At 19.8% G+C, this 22,765-nt stretch overlaps 1 protein-coding gene across 1 annotated transcript in view; it reads right to left on the reverse strand.

Annotated features, from left to right (window-relative positions):
* Window positions 1-491: 491 nt before the first annotated feature.
* LOC129612354 (fasciclin-1-like) overlaps window positions 492-22,765 on the reverse strand; it is a 123,949-nt gene continuing 101,675 nt past the window's right edge. The window contains exons 14-16 of the mRNA XM_055525914.1: window positions 21,558-21,599; window positions 11,459-11,587; window positions 492-3,895 (exon numbers count right to left, since the gene is read on the reverse strand). Of these exons, the coding sequence (XP_055381889.1) occupies window positions 3,891-3,895; window positions 11,459-11,587; window positions 21,558-21,599 (176 nt within the window). The 3' untranslated portion in view covers window positions 492-3,890. The remainder of the gene's footprint in view (window positions 3,896-11,458; window positions 11,588-21,557; window positions 21,600-22,765) is intronic.

A 22,765-nucleotide genomic window follows, 5' to 3' on the forward strand; every position in this document is an offset into this window, starting at 1 on the left:
TTTAATTTTTTTTTTCTTTATTTTTCCGATGGTAATGGAAAATTTTTTGTTTCTGTGAAAGATTCTCTTTGTATGCGGAAAAATTTAAAGAATTTGAAATAATAAAGAAAAATAAAATCTTAAGAAAAAAATTATTACTTAAATTTCTTATATTTTTTTTGTAAATTTATTAAAATTTAATTTTATACTGTTCTATATGATTGAGTTTTTCATACTTAAGTTTTTATAATTAATTTTGCTATTTTATTTTATCTTTTTAGTGTACTTTTCACGATTTTAAATTTTTTCCTTTTTGTTTTTTATACATAAATTCTTCGTCAATTTTATATATGTATATTTATATATTAATATTTCTTCAATTAATTTTAAATATTTAGTTTTTGAAATTTTACGCATACACGACGAAAAGCTCCTCGTACATATATGAAAGAAATATTTTTAATTTTAATTATCCGAAAAATTTTGATTCAAAATTAATTATTATTTTATAATTTTGTTTTTTTTTTTTTGTTTTTTTTTTTTAAATGTGATAATTTCTAATTACAGAAGAATATAAGACACAAAATTTTAATTCTAATATTTATAATTTTTAATTATATTTCTTTTGGTTTATTTTTTTATTTATTCTTTTTTTTTTTTGGTTTAATTAAAGCACGATAAAAGACTTAAAAAACTTTATTGAACAGAAGAAAAAAAAAGTAAAGATTTTAATATAGATATTTTATATTTATATTAAAAGTGTTCTATATTACAACTTTGGTAAATATTTAAAATTAAGTAATGATTAATTATTAATTTTAGATAATTTAATTATTAATTAAATTAAGAATGATTAATTATTATTTTAAAAAAATTTAAACATTAACATCAAGTTTAGGAAATAATTATTCGGGTAGAAATATGCAGAATTCTTTAAAAAAATTGTGTTATATGGATAAGTAACTGAAGTTTTATTTATTCATTTTAGAATAACCATAAATGTAAGTGTTAAGAAAATAATTTTAATTAAGTAACGGGAAATTTATCATCTCTTGTCATTTGCTTTAATTAATTAATTTTTTGAAATAATTTTTAACATTATAATCAAAATTATTATAGTTTTTTCTTTCTTTTCTTAAATTATTAAAATAAGCAACAATTATAAAATATACAAATGAGTGCATTTTGGTGTTGTATGCGTGTAATTTACATATTTTTTTTTTATATTTTACAATATTATTTGTTTAAAATAATGTTTTTTTTTGTCATTTTTATTTTAATAAAACTCAAATATTATAAATTTTTTTTTTTTATACCTTATATTTATTTCTATATATATTAAATTTAAAAATAACTTTTAATAAATAATGTATTTGGTATTTTTTTAAATAGAAGTTTTAATTTTCCTTTTTTTTTCTTGATTTAACTTTTTTAAATAATCAAATAGGTAAATATTTAATTTTTAAAAATTATGCAATCATTTAAAAATACTTTTGGAATAATAATTTTTATTGTAAATAAATTTATATAATATTATAATATAAATATTTGGAATAAATTATTTAAATATGAAATTAATTTAAATTTAATTAAGCATTTTTTGCATTCTTTTAAATAATTTTATATTTAATATATTTGTTTGTTTTTGTTTAACAATAAGGCACTAGCTATACGTCTAATTAATTCTGTTATTAAAAAAAATTTAATAATGAGCACCGATAATTTTTATATTGTTGTAAAATTTGTAAATGTAGTTTATTTAGTTAAATATGGTCTTTTTATCCACATTGTTTTTTGTTTTGTAATTTAAAAAATTATTCAAATTGAATATTAATAATTTACTAATTAAAATTATTTATTTATAATTTTTATTTTAATAAATTAAGAATTTCTATGTTGTTTTTAAGATTTTCTATGTTATAAAATTAATTTCAATGTGTTTTTAAAATTTAAGTAATATTTTATTTTTTATATAACTTTTTAAAATTTGACGTATAGCTACTGACTGAATTTTACATTAATATATTATTTAATTACATTAAATAATAATTTTATTGAATTGATTATTTGGAATATTAAAAGTATAATTGATGCTCTTTTCTTTTAACAAAATATTTATATATATATATATATAAAGTATATTAACGTAAGGTAAAGATTTATGCCCGAAAATAACAACATCCTATAAAAGGGAAACGTGAGTTTAAAATTAACACAGAAAATATTTATAAAATTTTTTTTTAATATTATTGAAAAAGTGACCAAAAATGTTGGAATTCAGGGAATACTTAAAATGTTATCATAATATGTGGGAGAATATAACAATTAAAAACTTCGTAAAATATGAATAAAATCACGAAAATGTACAAACAATATATTTGTAAGTTGAAAAAGATAAAAGTTAAGCAACATTTGAAAATTAATGTAAAAATTATGATATAACATACGAAATATGTATAAAACTTTAGTACCGCAAATGCTTCTTGAATCGAAAGGTACATATGTACATATATGAATTTAATAATTTCTTATTTTTTTCACCAGCAAAGTGCATAAATAGTAAGATAACAAAAAAATATTGAGTTTCAACATTAAAATATAAATAAAATATTTAATTATTGAAGGTTAATAAATAATAAAATATTCCAGAAATAAAGTAGTTTTCCTCTTTTAATAAATAGTTTTCTTCTTTTTTAATAATTACAGTCTCTTAAATATTTTCAACATTAAAATGTGAGTTTCAAACCAAAATAATGTTCTTTTTTTAAATAAATTTTTGTGTTTTATCTAACTTAAATTTTGGTTTAAAAAATGTTAGTCTGAATATAACTCTCGAAGGTCAATTTATAATAACCAAATGATAACTTTACCGAAATATCTAAAATTGAATAAATAAAAAAATTAAAGTAAATTGAGGCATAAATCAATACGAAAACAATAACTTTGTCTCTCTATTTAATTATCAGGTTGTCAGATTTTTTTTATAATATAATTAATTATTTAATTTAAGAGGCGTTTACACACGAAAATAAATTGTATATTTAATTGTATAATTTTTTCTTTAAGAAATAAATAAATAAATGTTTTCTTTTATCTTTGCTTTTTTTCTTTTTTCTATATGAATTTAAATATTATTTTTCAAAAAATAAAATTTAATAGATTTTCAATTTATTTCCAATTAATTTAATAATTAAAATTTTACTTTTATTGCTATCAATTCTATTTTTTATTTTAATTTTTTTATTTTATTTAATTTATTATTGTTCTTATTTTATTCTGAGTTTCATCATTATTTTCAGCATCCTGTGCAGATTTTACATAAATTAAGAAACAAAATAAAAAAAAATTTTTTGTCTCATCCTTTTATTGTTGATTTTCATTTTTAATTTTAATTTTAAAATTAATTATCATAACTATTTTATACATTATTATTATATTATTTTGGTTTTATTATGCTTATTGTGAACAATAATTATTTTAAGGTTAATTTTTCTTAATTTTTTTTTATTAATTATTAAATTTATATATAAATACGTTTTTTTGATATATACACATCATTATATTTGTATGTATGAAGAAGCTATACTTTAGTTTTGTTATTTGGTTTTTATTCGTTTTAAAAGTGAAGAAAATTTATAACATAAAAGCAACATTTCTATAACTTTACAGGTAATATAATTAATACAGGTAATATAAAGTATTTTTTTTATGTTTTTTTTTTGCATTTATAATTATTGTTTTACATGAACATTTATGTATAAACGTTTTTGAAAATTTTCTTTTCCTTTTTCAATTGCATATTTTGTATATTTTTGTTTTTGGAAAAAAATTTTGTATAATTTTTGTAATTTTTTTTTATTATATTTGTAGTGCTGTGTTCGGCAAATATTTCCCATTTATGGTTTTTAATTTTAATCTATAAATAATTTTTATTATATATATATTATATTTTGTATATATATAAATAGAAATGTAATAATAATTTTTGAAAATTTTATAATAATTATAAAAAAATATATATTTACTTAACAATAAAATAAAAATATTTTTTTAGTTTTTAATAATATTACTAATTTGTATGGTAGTCAATTAAATAATATAAAATTGAATTTTTCTAATAGAAAATTTAGAAAATGGGAAAATTATATTAATTATAATTACATGAAATAGTTATACTTATTATGTCGACAATTTATTATTTTAAAATTATAACTGCAATATACACACACAAATGCTCTAAAAAATCTCAAAATAAACTTTTGAAAGTAAAAGCACTCTTATGCGTTAAGCTTAAAACTTTAAAAGTTTAATAAGAAAAGTGAAAGTGTATAAATTAATGGTATGTGGTTTAAGACATTTGTTTTTATTTAATTTTCTAATTTTAATATAAAAGAGAAATAAGAAATCTGACAGGAAGTAAATGAAATAAGTATATTAAATATATTGTTAATTTAGTGTAAAAAAAAACTCAGTTTGAGATCGTCTATTACACCTTCAGAGGATTTTCCCAAAGAGGTATACTCGTATCTTGATTTATGTCAAAGGAATATTTGTTATTCTTTTGTTCGGATTTTTGTACTTTTTTGTACATTTGAAAGGTAAAGTTTTCTTTTCATGTATACATAAATTTATTGTCTTTATAGAATACTTATGAATTTAATAGAAGCTGAGACATTAAATTTTATTTTAGTTGAACAATATAATAATAAATTTTCATTTAAGCAGAAATAAGTATTGGAACTAATATTAAATTAGCTGAATTTCTTTAATTTATTATCGACATAATAAAACTAATTTTTGAAAAATAAAAAATAATCAAAAATTATATTTATTACATTTATAAAAAAAAATAATAATCAATGTATGTATATGCGAATTTGTATGAGGGAAAAATTTAATTATTTTTGAAATTTTGATGTATTTTTTAAATGTTTGAAAATATATTTATGCATAATTTATGTATTTTGTATCTTTTTTTTTTGAATGATCAAAAAACGCAACATTCTTTATTATAAATACCTACTTGAACATTAATTTTATATATAAATTTACATTATTATTTGTTTTCTTTTTTAAAAAATAAATAATTAATAATTAATTTTCCTTTTTTAAACACTAAAAACTCTTATAATTCTAAAAAAAAACTGATAAACGTTTTGGTTGTTTTTAAATTATTTCTGCTTTATATACATGTTAACGTATATTTATATATTTAAATTAATAAACGTATATTATGTAATAACTGTATATATAAATATATTAAATTATATGTATAGGTTCATATATGTTGACATTAATAGTTGTATGCATAATACAACTAATATTATATATATATGTATATTATATATAAATATATAATATGCATATATATATTATATATTTATATATATACATAATATATATATATATATAATATATTATGTATATATATATTATGTAAATATATATATATTTATATATATTTATATATATTTATATACGTTTACATGTATACAGATTAATTTTATAATATTTTTACTATATTTTAATCTTACAAATTTAAATTTGTTTTATACTACATAGCTATTATATTAATTAATATTATAACTATTATACTAATTAATTACACCATGAAAGTGTTACATAATGAAAGTATAGAAGTATGTATATATATGTATGTATATGCTTTCAATTATAATGAATGTGTACATTATTTAATATTTTATTAATTATATATAAAAATGTATTTAATTTATATAAAATAATATTTAATATTTTTCTTTATTTTTATAACATTATGCAAATTAATTAATTTTTTTTTTTTCAATTTATTTGATATTTCATGTGGTATACTGTAATATATATGTATTATAATAATGATTATAAGAGAACATATTTTTTTAAAGTATAAGAGAAATATCAGTCATATCGCATTAAAAAAAAATTCAATAAATATGCATATAAATATGTAAATCATTTTTTTTTGCATAAAATAAAATAATACTGTGTGATTTAAAAATCTTTTCACACAAAAAAATATTGAAAAATTTGCAAGAATATTTTATTTTAAATAAGAAAAATATTGCTGAATTAATTTTTATTTGAATAAATTGTTCTGATTTTTACATATTCCTGAGAAATGGGCTATAGTGAAAAATAAATCTTGTATTCTAAAAATTGTTTAGAAGAAACTATGTGAATTTAATCATTCGAAATAAAATTTTTGTCATTAAATTCATGTTTTTTTTAATACCGAATGATTAACTTTTAACTGTTTTTTTAATTATAAATTTAATAAATTATATTAACACATGTATGTATATTAATTCTAAATTTCAAATGGAAACAAATTGGAAACAATGGAATTGGGTTTTAATGAAATCCGTTTAGATTGGAGAATGTTTTTGATTTTGGAATGGAATATCGATTTATTCGAACATCAAAATAAAATTTCTTCTCTTATAATATTATTTGTATAAATGTGTACGTAGGGATGTATTTTATTTTTTCAAATGTTAATGAAATTTCTATGTAATTTATTTAAACATATATATTACTTTACATATATCTTTTCTGTTTTCTATTTTGTTTTCAAGAACTCTACAGTTATCTATAAAATTTAATAGTTTATTGTTTTTTTTTTGTTTTATTTTAGTATTTTCTTGCATATTTTATTTATATTATTATATACATTTATATTTTATATAATATTATAACCATTAAAATTATAATTTATATACTACTATATTAGTATTTTAATATTTATATAGATTGAAAATATAATGAGAAGTGGAAAAGCTATCTATATATTTATATACCTACGAATGTGTAAATTTATAACTAATTTTAGAGTATATATATGTATATATATACATAAATATACTGTATATATATATATCACATAGATATAGTATATATACAGTATATTTAGTATATATATATGTATATATATGTTTATATATGTATATATTAATTATTTACTAATGACATTAATTTTGTTTTTTTTTTTAATTTAAATTTTATTACATAAAATTTAAATAGTACTATTAACATATCGTTTTTTTGTATGAACAGATGATTCTTGTATTTTTTTCAGATCAGTGATTATGTTTTTTTTTTTTATTTTAATTATGTTTTTATTAATTAAATATTATGTATATGTATAGATGTTATACTCGTATATATAGGGAAATTTTTTTATGAAATTGATTTTGTTATAAATATCTACATATTTTTAGCAGGAAAGTGTACTTTTTTTCATTTTTTAAATGATATATTAATTTTTGACGGATTTTTTTATATTAATTTTTATATTAATTTATACGCTAATTGATTGTATTAACTTATAATTTAATATTAATCGTATATATATTTTATATTATTAAGCATAAATAACACAGTAACAATATTATTGATAATTATTGTTAAGATACATGTATGTATGTAAGTGTGTGTTTTGGGAAAATTTTTGAGTATGTATTTAAAAAAATTAAAAACAGGAAAAATCAATTGAAAATCATGTAAATGAAAAGACAATTTTATTTTGTGTTTTTTATTAATAAATTTAAATGTGTTGGAAATTGTGTACTAAAATATTGCTTTAAAATTTAAATCAATAAATTCTTTTTTTTGTTTTTTCGATGAACACATCTTTAATATTTTAATTTCACACAAAATATGTATGTATATTTAATATATATCTATACATATACATGTATATGTACACGTAGTGTAAATTATATATTAAAATTTTTAAACTCAACTATTATCCATATGTTAATATGGTAATCTTTGTATATTTAATATGAATGGATGCGTGATAGTTAAAATGCTATACTAATGAATTGTATTTTCCCGCCAAAAATTTTAATTTTACGCGTTTCTGTTCCTCCTGATTTGTTTTATTATTTTATTTTGTAATTTATTATTAATTTCTTTAATTAATTTTTTTTATACAATCACCATATATTATTAATATTAATGTTGTTTTACTTAACAATCTACTTAGTTGATTTTTTTTTCTAATTGATTTTATTTTTTTATGCATTTTTTTTTTTGGTTTTAAATGGTTTCGGCAGTTATTAAATATATTAAAATGACATGTCAAATGAAATGAAAATGAAATAGGATATTTTATACTCTTTATGTATTTTATTGCAGTTTTTTTTGTATTTCATGCTATATATACATACTTGTATGTATATTTATGTTTTAAATTTTTGTGTACATTATTAAAATAATTATTAAATTTAAATAAATTTTTATTGTAAAGCTATTTGATAAATTTGATTATGTGGCTTCACTAAAAATATTATATAGCTAAATTTTTTGTTAATTCAAATTAATTATAATATGTAATAAGAATTGTAAGGAGTTTATACAATATGCAAGTAGCTATATATTGAAAAACTGTTTTTAAAGTGAAATATATAGCGAATTTATAAAATTAATTAATAGAAATTTATTTGTCAGAAAGAAATATGATTATAATTAAAAAACTCCTACTTGTAGATTTTGTAATTGAATTTTAAAACGATATGCGCAAATAATTACATGCATACATATATATTTATAAAAAATTAGAAAGTAATGTTTTACTGACTTGCAATGTTTGTAAAACTTTTTATTATATTTAAGGTTTATAACAACATTTTTATGTATATTGTTGAGATTATGTTTTAAATTGTGAGTTTCAACGTATGGCATCAAATGTAAAGAACATTTGGTAAAAATTAGAATATAAATTGTAGTCAGACTCAAAATGAATAGTTACGTTTGAGCTGTAATTGTTTGAATATCTATTTGAATGTTGTATAGCGCAAAAATATTGATTTTTTCGAAAAATATTGATTGATTTCGAATTAAAAACAATTTGATATTTTACGTTTGAATTTTAAATTTGACTATTTTCTGCATTTTGAATATCTTATAAAGAATACAATTTTTCACTCCGTTTTTCTATGTCAGAGATGTTCACATAAGTCTAATAACAAATAGCTATTCAATTTTATTTTTTTTTAAATAATAAGACATTTATATGATAAAAAAATTAATGAAATAAAAGAAAATATTTTTAATAAAACCTAAAACAGAAAAAAAACAAGCGAAATTAAAGAACAAAAATATAAAATTTAAACATAAAAGAACAAAATAAAATTCATAAAATACATAGCTATATATTTATGTATATTATTTAAATATTGTTTTACGTTTTTATTTATATATATATATACTTACTTATAAATATATTAACAAAGTTTTCTTATTCTGTATAAATTTCATATTCTCAATTCCCATATATAAAATATTTTTTCGAAATTACTCAAAAAATAAATTTATTTTTTTTTTTTAAAAATATATTTTAAAAAAAAATTAGTTTCGTATTTAACAGAAAATAAAGTTTTCGAGAAAATAATTTTCAATTATTAAAATAAAATAATATTGCAGGTCAATAATAAGATCGAATTTTGACAAAATGTGTTTGAATTTTTCGTTCTTTCATTTTTTATTTCCTTTTTCTTCTATAATTTTATTTATATGTATTTTTACAAATTTCCATATATAATAAATAATTATTCAATATCTCAATGAACACCTATTTAGATACAGATGTTTTCTCAAATTATATGTGTATGTACCTATATTGAATTTATATATGAACAATTGATTTTTTCTCTTTGTTTAGTTGATTTTTGTTATTTTTTTTGTTTTTGTCAATATATTTTAATGTTATTAAGATTTTTATATTACAGATTTTATAATAAATTATATATTTATTTTATTTTTTAAAATAAAAAATAAAAATTGAATTTAACTATATTAAATTTATATGTATGTGTATTGAATTTTGTTGAATTGAACTTAAAATTTGAGGGACGGTTTCTTATACACAAAAAAGAAAATTATTGACATATTTTTATTTTATTATTTTTTTTGTTTTAATTTTTTGTTTTATTTTACATTTTAAAAATTAAGTGAACTATAAGATTAATAATTGTTTTTATTTGTTAATTACTATAATTAATACTAGGAAACAAGAGGAAAATGTGTTAAGAAATTTTAATTTCTTGAAATTTAATTTCAAATTTGTGATTGAGTTTTTTTATAAATTTTTCTTTTGAAGTTTAATTTTCTTTTGGAATTCCGATTTTTTAATTTAATTTTTTTTTTTTTCTTTAAAAAGTTAAATTATGGCAGTGTGTATAAAAAATTGATATTTTTTTTATTAAACAAAAAAATTCAATTTTGAAAGCCGAGTGAGTTGTTTTCTGAGTTACAACATAAAGTTTTACGCAGTTTAAAGGGGAATTGGGGAAGGGGGCGGGGAGTTAGATTAAAAACTTTGTTAATTTTTTCATTTGAAATGCTCTAATATTTTTGTAATATTTCATTTTTTCTTTACGGATTTTTATTTTAAATAAATTTTAATTTAATATTAATTTAATTATAAAAATAATGTGTTTGTTTTTTTTATGTTATTATTATAATAATACCTTAATTAAAATAATTTAGATAATTATAAAATACACAAAAAAATCAACTCAAAAGCAAGAATGTTTTTGTTTTTTTTTAATTTTTTTTAAATTTTTTTTTTTCATTAAAAAAATATTTTATTCACTTATTACACTTAAAAAATATATGTATATACATATATATTTTAAACAAAGAAAAAAATTAATAAATAATTAAGAGGGAAAATTATTAAGAAAGAAAATTAAATGAATGAATTTTGTTTTAATTTTTCGACACTATTATGATTTAATTCTTTAATATTTTCATTTTAGGTCTTTTTTTCCATTTTTAAACAGTAAAAGTAACAAAATAATAATTAAATGTATTTATATATAAGAAAATAATCTATTTAATTAAACATTTATATATAAATATTATTGTATAAACATCAAATCTATATATTTAAAAAATTCTAAAAAAAAATTAAAAACAAATAAACTAATTTTAAATATTCTGACATCATGAAACTGTAGATGACGTATTACAAAAAAAAAACTCATTATTATTAATTTTTAAAAATAAATTAAAATTTTATTTAAAAATTAATCATTTTCGTATTTAAATAAGAAAAAAGAAAATCTTTTAAATAATAATATTGAATAATAATTTAATCAAAAAAAATTTATAATATTTTAATTAATTTAAAATTTTGTTTTTTCCCCATATTTAAATTTTATATTTCATTTCATTTTTTTCGCATTTATTACATAATTCTAATAATAATAATACTAGATTTTATGAAAAATCAAAATTAAAAATCTTTCTTTTTTTTCTGTTATTTTCTTTTATTTTTTTTTTAATTTTTTTTTTTATTTTTCTTTTCTTTTATAATTTATTTAATTAATTTTAATATATATAAATTTCTATATATTATATTTATATATATGTATATATTTATAATATATTGTTTATGATAAAAATTTAACTAAAAATATTATTAAAATATTTGCAATAAATGCACTTAGTGCTAATTCTTTGTTTTTAGTACCTCCAATTGTATTCCTTACATCATCTGGTTCTAAAATTGGTATATCAATAACGTGTATAATACCATTAGTACATTCAATATCTGGTCGAATAATTTTTATTTTAATATTTCTCCAATAAAAGAAATATTCTGTAATATAAGAGAACAAAATAGAGAGCAATAAAAATATAAATTAGTAAAATTTTTATTAAGTATTTAAATAAAATATTTTTTTTATTTATATAAAAATACGTATGTAGAATGCTTTGCGTAATCTCACTAAAATTATGAATGTTTATAAGCTTTGACATAAACTTTTAAAAATATAATTTTAACCCACAACTTTCCGAAATTATTTAAAATTTGACTTTGTTTTAAATTTTCAATTTTACAGATTATGGCTACTGTTTTTTTTTTGTTTTTTTTTACAGAAAGTAAAGGATTAAAATTGTGATATGTGTGTATGAAAGTTTAATGTTATATTAAATGTATAACAGGCACAAAAAGTGAAATGTTAAATTGTTAAAAATGTTGTTTAGTGTATGCATGTGGGCATTTATATTTATAAAATAATGAATTTGCTAATTTATTTTAGTAATTATTTTTGGTAAATAATGTTAAATTATTAAATGTAAAAGAGTAAAACAATATGTATAAAAATGAAAGTAGCGTAAATTATTAATGTAAGCGACATTTGGGCCCTCCTTCTCGAGTTTTGAGGCCGCAAAATTTGTATTTGTGAAAACAGTCCAATCTTTTTTTTTTATTCTTATTTACAATTCCGGAAATAGGCAGAAACGTTGACATTGTTGAGCTATTATTCGAAAAGTGAATTCTCTATTGTAAATATTAAATTAGTATGTCAATTCACCTAAATGGAAACAACAACTTCTGCTTTTAAAAAGATAAAATCATATTTAATATCAAAAAATTATTTCTATGGAATTGTCATAAATAAAGTTGGGTCAAACCAATGGTTTGTATTGTAGCACTTTTCCCTTCAACAAGTGAAAATTCTGCTTTTGAAAACAATCTATGTATATCCACCACACTATCAAAATTATTTTCATTCATAAACGAAACTATTTCTAGGATTGCATATATTTAGGATGAACGATTTATGCAGTCTTTGAAATAGAGCAAAAATTAATATAAAGAGGGGTTAACAAAATGCTTGATTTTAAGGTTTAATTGTGTGAGTTAAGAAGAATAATTATATTTTTTAATGTCATGGAATTTGCCGTTAGCTTTTTGCGTTTATAGAAATTTGAAAAATCTTGCGGTTTCGGAAATATAAGGTGTCAAAAATTCAAATTTTACGAATTTCAAGAGGCGATAACTTGAGAGGGGGTGGAGATGGAAAAAAATTTTCTTCTAACGAAATGAACTATTTGTTAATGTCTAAAAGCTCCTAATTTCAAGCTTCTGCAGGCTAGGGTCTAGGAGAAAAACGACATCAAAAATTTGGAAAAAAGGGACTTTAGATAACGGTAAATTTGAACGGCCATTTTGTTTTTCTGAAGTTTAACTACAGTCAACAGAGCTAGGGAAAGCAACCCACTGCCTTTCTGCGTTTGCAAAATTTCAAAAATGCTTATAGTTTCATTGCAACAAATAGTTAAAATAGGCCATTTTTAGGGCTTTGGGGGGTTATAACTTCTAGAGGGGGGGAGATAGGTAAAAATTTTGTTCAACGAAAATAAGTTTCTATTAAAGATCTATGCACGTATTAAATTTCAGCTTTCTATCTTTGAGAGTGTAGAAGTTTTGTAAACAGACACACGGACAGACGGACGGACGGACGGACGGACGGACAGAATGAAACTAATAAGCACTTTTTTTGGAAAAGTGCTAATAAGAATATTCAAGTTGGTCTACATACTTCATATATTAATTTTAGAACTCGTAAAATTCTCCTTCAAGCGATGTTTCATTGGTATCAAAAACTTTTTTAGTTTCCCAGATGTTTAAGTGCAAAATCAAAATTCGAGTTTAGTGGGAGAGAGTCTCGGACGCCTTGTAAAGTACATATGTATATATTTGTATATTCTGAAAATTAACTATACTAACTGAAGCAGGAATTCGATAATTAAATGTATCTTGTAGAAATGTAGAACACATGTTTTGTCTCTCATATACTTTACCATTAATGAAAAATCATTTTTTTTTTATTTAAATATTTTTTTAATAAGATGAATGCCAACAAAAATAATTGTATTTCTTATATAATGCCGTTTCAACAATTGTAAAAAAACCTGGTTATTCCACGGAATATAGAATTGTGAAAATGGAATTGTAATTTTTAATTTAATTGCAATAAACAAAAGAAATATTCAGAAAAAAATATAACAATAGTGGTATAAAAGTATAACAATATCATAGAAAGAAATACTTAAAAATAATTCAAAACAAAAGTTAGAGGATCATTATAAGTTGACGAGGGTTAACATTATTTAATTTTTGGCCTTGATTTAATCGAATAGGATGTTTAAAGAAAGATAAAAAATAAATTTTTTTATTATGACCTTTTTTGTTTTTGAAATTTTGTTTTGGTTTTTTGGTTTTTGTTTCGTTTTGTTGTTTATAAAAGGTTAAATTTTAACTGGGTCAGTAAGTATGTATATTAAATCTACAAAAAGGATAAAAATAATTACAATATTAAATTTAACATAATAATTTTATTTATGTATTGATTTTTAAAAATAAGGAAAATGTATTTGTGTTTTTTTATATATATGGAGACCTAAACTTATAAATCTAGTACAGAAAATTTTTTGAAATTGCTAAAAAACTAAAGTTACAGATGGTGTTAGATCAAAGATTGAGCGATTTCGGGTACTGACTTATTTTTTCTTAAACATTTTTACAAGAAAGTATCCAAAATATAGTTGTACAATGTGTAAGTGTTTTTTTGCTGTGAGTTGTCGTTGTTCTTTTTCTTAAGTAAGTTCTTTTTTCTTCACTTAGCGCCTTTACAGGACAAGAAAAGTAAAGAGTAAACCTATTAAACATTTTGTTTTTTGTTACCTTATGATCTAAAAGTTCTGCTATAAAAATTTCCACAATGCTGAATAATTACAATATTTAGTTAGTCAAGTAAAGCATCATGCTCAGACTATACCAATTATAATATCACTATTATAAAACATGGCAAAAATAAAGAAAAGTTTAAGAAAACATGATATTAAAATTTTTCGTACTACTTTTACTATTCCTTTTGAACAAGCTATTCTTAATTTTTACTTTAGTTAGTGAAAAATAAATCTTCTTTGAATTCAATAAATTTATAAAAGAATTGCAATTTATGAATAGAAAAAGATTTTGTGGAGTAGATTAAAATATCTTTCTTTTTTTATTATCTTCAAAAAGAGAAAAAAATGTGTAGCATTTTGTGAACAATCATTATTTTTTGCATATTTTTAGGTAAGCGTACTTTAAATAAATTTTTTCTATAGTTAGTAAGATATTTTTTTTAATAATCTTTTCTTCATTATTGAAGACTTTAAGCATTAAAATAAAAAATTTTCAAAAGAAGATGCAAAATTATAAAAAAAAAATTATTTTTTACAATGGTGAATTTGTATATATATTTTTATAATAAGAATAATCATTTATAGTTACAAAATGAGATTTATTATATAGAATATGTAAATTGTAGATGTTGTTAAATATTGATCATAAAGAATGTAACAGTTTTGTTGTTTTCTGATTTCAAAAAAGAAATTGATGCGTCCAAGTTCGAGTTTTACTAAATCTTGTAATTGACTGATCGGAATATGTAAGTATGCATGTTAGTTAATTATTATTTATAGTGTAAATTTCACTTAGTAATTATTGTAATTTTACAGGACCATTTAAAAAAGTAAATCTTTTATAAAGTATTTTTGAATTTATTTAAAATCGAGTTGAAGATTTCTGAGGCAATATATAAAAACTACTTATGTTAGCAAAGACTAGCAGCTATACTTTTAAAAATATTTAAAGAATTAAATTTATTTCGAATTTCAAAGTCTTCAAACAACTGAGTATTTAATCTTTTGCTTAATTTTGATTTTTATTGCCATTTTTAGCACTTTTCCACAAATTTTTTGAAAAAAAGTGCTTACTAGTTTCACTCTGTCCGTCCGTCCGTCTGTCCGCGTGTCTGTTTACAAAACTTCTACACCCTTGAAGATAGAAAGCTGAAATTTTGTACGTACATAATTAACGCTTAAAATCTAGCATTATGTTAAGCTCGCTTTAAATTAATTTTTTCTTTATTTCAAAGACTGCATGAATCGTTCATCCTAAATATATGCAATCCTAGAAATAGTTTTGTATATGAATGAAAATAATTTTAATAGTGTGATAGGTATACATAGACTGTATTTAAAAGCAGAATTTTCACTTGTTGAAGGGAAAAGTGCTACAATACAAACCATTGGTTTATCATTAAACCAAAACTTTATTTCAATTTGATTTGGTTTATCGAATATTATCACCGGATTAGAATATTCCGAATTGAATTAAATTTTATTAGATAATGCATTTTAATTTATGAGAAATTCAAAATGTGCCAATAATCGGATATGTGCTATGTCATTTTTTATATTGCTTTTTCTTATTGTCAAACGGACAATTTCATAATTTAAATTGAAAAAAATTGCCAGTTTGCATACCATTTAAAGAAGCCTTGAGCTAGGTTAAGATAAGTAACTTATAACAAATATGTTTTAAAATATTATAAATTATTTTATATTCGTTTATTAAGAATATTTAAAGATGCCAAATAAAAAGTATTTCCGAAAATGAACAGCTTTTATGATAATTGTTCGAACTTCATTGTGAAAGGAGTAACTTTTGTGCTTTTAAAAAAAGTTTATACATGTATATGTATATATAAATATAAAATTTATGTTATTTTATTTTACTAAATTTTTAATAACATTTTAAATAATTCTAAAAAGTTTATAAATTTGAATATTATTAAAAAAATATAGAAATGATAAAATAAAAATTTGTTCTTTTACGAGTATTTAAATTTAATCAAAAAATTTACTCCAATTTAATATTTTTTTTTTGTATAGTTTTATTTTAATGATGTTCTATAGCTGCTTCTTGAATATTTCGTTCATAAAATTTTGCGAAATTTTCAAAGAAAAAAAATTAGAAAGTAAACTGTACTAAAAACTTTATGAATCATTTTAGAATTTCAAAAAAAAAATCTTGTTTCGAATAAAAACAAAATTATTTTTTTTTGACTTTACATTTATGTAATCTGTTATTCCTATTTTCTTCCTACTAACGTTATTAAACTTTACCTTAAAATCTAAAAGTTCCACAGAAAATAGTACAGAAAAAAATGTGCACTAAAGAATATTAGAAGTTGACTAGGTATTTTTTTTCGTGCTAGTTTAAAAATTTTACAAACTTGTTTTGAAAAGAGTTACCAAAGTTGTATTTCATCTTCTTCATAATTTTCATTTTTGTTTTTACACAAATATGAACGTGCAATAAAAGGCCAACTATATAATAATTGTAGCTCGATTGTAAAATATTTCACAAATTACGTACATGAGGTCAGTATGCGATAAAATTCGAGAGGTTCATGCAGTTTAAGATGATTGTAATGATTTACGATATTGCATTAGTAGAGGACTTGTGAATATTCTATTAAAACCTTAAAAAATTGTTAAAAACAATTTTACTTTTAATTTATATCACTTTTGTATATAACCTAAAAGTAATGAAATTAATAGATAGCAAAAAATTCAAGTAAAGGCAATTTAAGATTATGCTGCATTATGTTTAATGTTGTTGTTTTGTTCATAATTTATTCAGATTTTAAATAAATTGTATAGTGTACAAGATTTGCAAGAAATTCGCTTTGCAATCTTATTTCCTTTTGTATGTCTTTAACATTGTTCATGTTTGTGTATTCTGAAGCAATATAGCTATGTATGTGTAAAATAATTTAATATTGAAATAAATTTCGACCAAAAATTTCAAATTTGGCAAATAAGGTTTGAAGTTAAAAATTTAATTTTTTGAAATAATTTGGGCGATAAGAAACTTGTCGATAACTTACAAAATTTTAACAGAAAACATGAACAGAATCATGAAATTTTTCATCTTAATATTTCAGATAGTACTATTAAGATGACATAAATTACTTTTCTAGAATGTTAACTAGATGTTCTCTAGAGAAAACTCCATTCAATAAAATTTAGGGAATGTTTGAAAATCTTTCGAGTTTAAATTTTTCGGAAATTATCTTGAAATTTTTTTTTTTTTAACTAAATCAGAAAATTATTTGATTAGCCTATTTGGAAATGAGGGTTTTAAAGCAAATTAAATATTTGAGTATTTTTGAATTTCACCATCCAAATTGTTTTTGTCATAAATTATTTTAAGATTAGTGGGCCAGGTGAAATGCTGTTCTAAAAACGCCTTAATTTATACATGTTATGCATATATATTTTTACAATTTTATTACTTATAAAATTAGAAAACATCAGGCTGGATGTTATCTTATACACGAAAGTATAACTATATTTTTTTATTTGTGGAAATTTTCTTTCTAATGTACAATTTCAAGTTATTATTTTTCAATGATTTTGACCCACTTGTTATACTGAGAAAAAAATACATTTATTTATTTGTTTTTTATAAGAAATGTTATAGGTGAGTTGAAAATATTTTTTTTAAATTTAAGGAAAAATGAAGAAGAAAAAATAAATATAGAAAATGAAATATAACTTTGAGTTGAAAGTTAAAAGCTGAAGAATACTGAAGAAAAAGTTTTCTTTTTAAAGTTTTTCATTTTATTTTATTTTACTTTTTTGTTAAGTTGCACACATTGTAAATGGGAATTTAATTGGATTTGTGGTTAAAATTTATTTTCACTAGAAAATATTTTTTTTATTTTTCTGCTTGTTATTGTATATAACAATGAATATCACATAAATTCGTTTGTACTTGGAAGTTCTTAAACTATAATAGATCTCGAGGAATATGGAGAAACTTTTAATATAGCGGATTTTAAAAGCAATTGATTTTATATTTTCAAAATACTTTGTTTAAAATCTTAAATAACCTATTAATTTAATATAATATTACTTTAATATTAATATTGAAATTAAAAACATCAAATACTAGAACTCCTAAGTTCTGTTGCTAATTGGTAGTTGGAAATTGAACAAACATATTGGGTTTATTAAATATTTTATTTTCTATTCATTAATAATTTTTCTTTCCTAAAATTGTGTTTTTGACCTTTGACTATTAGATTATATTATGATAAAATGGACGGAGGCTAGTCCATTTCGTCGTAATATAATCACAATACTTTCGAGCTCATGTAGGAGAATACATATACAAATACGTGCGAGTAAAAACTTTATAATTAAAGGAAAATTAATTGATTATTGCAATGTTATTCTGCAATATCAGCTAAAAAATGAATTTTAACTAAAAGGATCATCTTTAAGACTATACTCTATAAGAAGACAACAAAATTTTTTTTATCGAAAAAATTGTTTTTAATAGTAAATAATATGAATATCAATGGATGTCAACTCCGAAAACTTTTAAAAACAAAATTTTTTTAATTTTTAGTTAATTTAGTAAAATTAAATTCTCCAATTTTTAGTAAATCTATTGATTGAATTTCAACAACATATAAGATAAAATTTCCGGTACATCACTTTAGTTATACCTGATATACGAGTTTTAACTAATATTTTCTTGAGATAAACCTTTTCTGGAGCTTGTATTAATACATTTGATTCGATACTATCCAGGGGAATTCGGTGTGACAAATGAGAACAGTAATGCTCTTAATTTTTTTCACGCTAATGAGATGACAAAACTATAAAATTTCCGTTTGCCTGAATTTTCTGTTTTTTGTTCATTAACTTGATTGGTTTATTAAGCTTGTAATTTATAGATGAAATTCGTCAAACATAAGTATGAAACCGTTGAATTTAAAGGAATAAAAATTGTATAATATCGATTAATGAAATTGTATATACTTATATGAGTAAATAAGTTCTGTCATTATAAACGGATTAAACTGAAATTTAACAACACATACTTAGTTAGAATAAGATGTTTATTAAATTCAAAAAAAAAATTTCAGCAAAATTGTTATATGTGAGTCTATAATATAATATAAATAATTATTATAATATTTTTTCTGTAGTTGTAAAACTAAGTTTTAATATTATAAATCTTTAATACAGAAAAAAAAAATTTCTAAATAAAATTTAATATTATTCCTCAAAAATTTATATAAATAAAATATTATGCATCTAATGAACCAAATAAATTTTATATATTATTACAAATATGACAATAGAGAAAAGGTGTTAAAAGAACCCCTATATTACAAAGATTAAAATAAAAGACACAATCTTACAAATATGATATTTGTATATTATATGTATAAATAAGGAGATATAATATGTATATGCATATATAAAATTATGAAATGTGTAATCATAAAAAAAATATTTAACCTTAAATATGGGATGCATAAGACATACAAATAGATATAATCAGGAATTTCAGTTATATTATTATGTTATTTATGATTATTTACATAAAATTTATATGAATGCATACATACATATGTGAGATGTTATGTTAAAAACATTACACGTACATTATCATATTTAAGGATAATAAAAAAGAAAAATCTAAGAACTGACATCTCTGACTAATGAGCAAATTTTTTCTTGAACTTTTATTTTTTTGTTTTGCAATTTTATAATTTTTTTGTACTATTTTTTTTTTGTGATTCTCTAAAACATAAAAACATTTATTTAATTTTTTCCTTTTTTTAATGTTAAAAATGTTTGTTTGTGACAAACTTTTATATCTTTTACAATGACAAGTTACTTTTTATATATATGCATATATGTACATATAAACATAATATGCATATTAATAAGAACATGCACAATATTTCTTTTTGAATAGCAAATGAGTCACAATATACCATTTTCCAAAATAATGTGAGAATATTGTTGTAATGTTAAAAGATTGCTACACAATATTATTAGAAGAATGAGAATATAACCGGTGAACCATTTTGTGTTTCTGTAATTTATATACCGAATTAGAGCAACATATACAATAATTAATTTGGATTTGTCAATTTATTATGTCAATATAAAATTTGAACTTTACGCAATATAGTCGCATACGAGGGATTACGCATTAAATCGAGTTAGACATCCAGAGAAATAATGTTTCTTGTAAGGCATCAGTTTAGATATAATCAACAATACGTGAATACGTGAATATTTATATTTATTACCAGTATTGTGTTGTAAATTTAAAAACTTTTGTCAGTAATTTATTGAAAAAATATAAAATCAAATTATTAATTATATATTTTCAATAACTAATTCTTAACACGAGAATAAAATTTGTTTTATAAACATTTCCCTGTTTCTCCGTGTTAATCCAGTGCTGTTCAAAAGCATACAATTACAGTAATGAGTTGAGTATATGAAAAGAACAAATCTTACTAGTTTCTAATAATCTCAGTGAATTGTGAGTATATAATAGAAAATCGAAACATAGTCGAGTATCGAAAGGATCAAAATGATTTCCTATTCTATGTTTCATATTTTTAGGTTTTTTTAATCAATTCTACCATACAAACTCTGTATCCGTTTTGTGTATTATATTCACTCAACAAAGCCTTCTTATTCTTAATACATATATGATTTTCAATGTTAGTATATTATGTATTGATCTTATTAAATTTAAATATTAAACTTATGAAGCACTGATTTATGAACATTTATTTAATGATGAAAAATTTATACTATGAAAATGTAATTTAGAAATGAAAAAAAAAAAAAAACAAAAATGAAAATGAAATGAAAAAAGGATTTTGGTTTTATTTCCAGAAAAAGCATGAACACAATGTTTTGTTTTTTCCAAATAGCTTTAAAAGTATGTTAATAAAATTTTTATGGTAATTAACGGTTTTTGCTGAAAAATGCTTGTTTTTCATTTTTTTGCGCTACAGCTATTTTTTAACATGATTGAATCGAATAAAATGAGAAAAATTCGTCTGTTTTTTTTTTAATTTTTTTTTTGTTTGTGTATGGAAATTTGAACTCACCAGGCCAATTTTTCTCCTCGTTTGCGCCTTCAGTTAAAGATTCTTTTTTTGTTCAGATTTGTTTTCGAAAGTGTTTTTGTATTATGCAAAAGAATTGTTTTACCAAAAATTGAATCAATACATTTTATGATGCAGAAAATTTAAATTTTTGAAATTTAAGGATACGAAAAAATATAAAAAAGTTTTGTTGTTGACGTTTGTAAAATTGTATTTAGTTTTGATTTTGTGCAGACCACCATAGATCACAATAATATAAAGTTGAATTAAAAAGAAAAATTTAATAAATTAAAATATAAATAGGAAAATAAAAAATTTTAATTTAATTAAAAATTCAAACAAATAAATAATTATTTAATTATGTAAAATTATTTATATATATATATATGTATATGTAAATATATAAAAAGAGATTAGCAGTAATACCAAAAATATTAAAAATCATAATTAAAAGCTACTTAATACAAAAAATTATGTTTATTTCCGTGTATTAACGCTGTTGCGGTCAAACAACAAAATTGTTTAGCATAATTTTAATTTCTCTTTAGAGGTTTACGTTCGATATTAGGAGTGGTTTAGAAAACAGAAATATGTATATAGAGTGAACAGGCATTGGTGTTAAAGCCATGAAGGTTATTTTTTGCAATTCTTTTGAAAGGGGTTGAATGGGGAGCAGAACTATTTCTCGGAGAAAATTGTTCCAATATGAAATCATTATGCCTGGCAAATGTCTTTAACCATGAAACTTTGAGAAAAAAACCTAAAAATTTTTCAAAAAACGGTAATTATTTTTACGGTTAACTTGGTAACTTGTATATAATTTTTATATCACAAGTGATAAATTAAAATGATATTCAAAATTTAGAGATTTTTTATTTATTTGAAACTATCAGAAGTTTGTAAGTTTTAAGCGACTCATCTAAATTAAACTATCTAAATTAAATATCCATTTTAAACGATGGAAAAACTATTATTTTTGTAAACCTCGTCAAAAGGACTTAGTATTTACTAAAAAATTAAAATAAGTTCAGAAAAATACAATAAATTTAATATTTTAAAAAATTTAATGATTTAAAAAAATAAATTTTATTAAATGTAGTACAGGTTAAAAGAGATTGTTTATACACAATAAATTTATTCAGGTCAAAATTTTTAATAATAAAAAATTAATAAATTAAGTACTTTCAATATCAATTACAATTTAATAGTAC

This window comes from Condylostylus longicornis, unplaced genomic scaffold (assembly GCF_029603195.1).
Source record: "Condylostylus longicornis isolate FDR11 unplaced genomic scaffold, ASM2960319v2 ptg000004l, whole genome shotgun sequence".
In the NCBI taxonomy this organism is placed as follows: Eukaryota; Metazoa; Arthropoda; class Insecta; order Diptera; family Dolichopodidae; genus Condylostylus; species Condylostylus longicornis.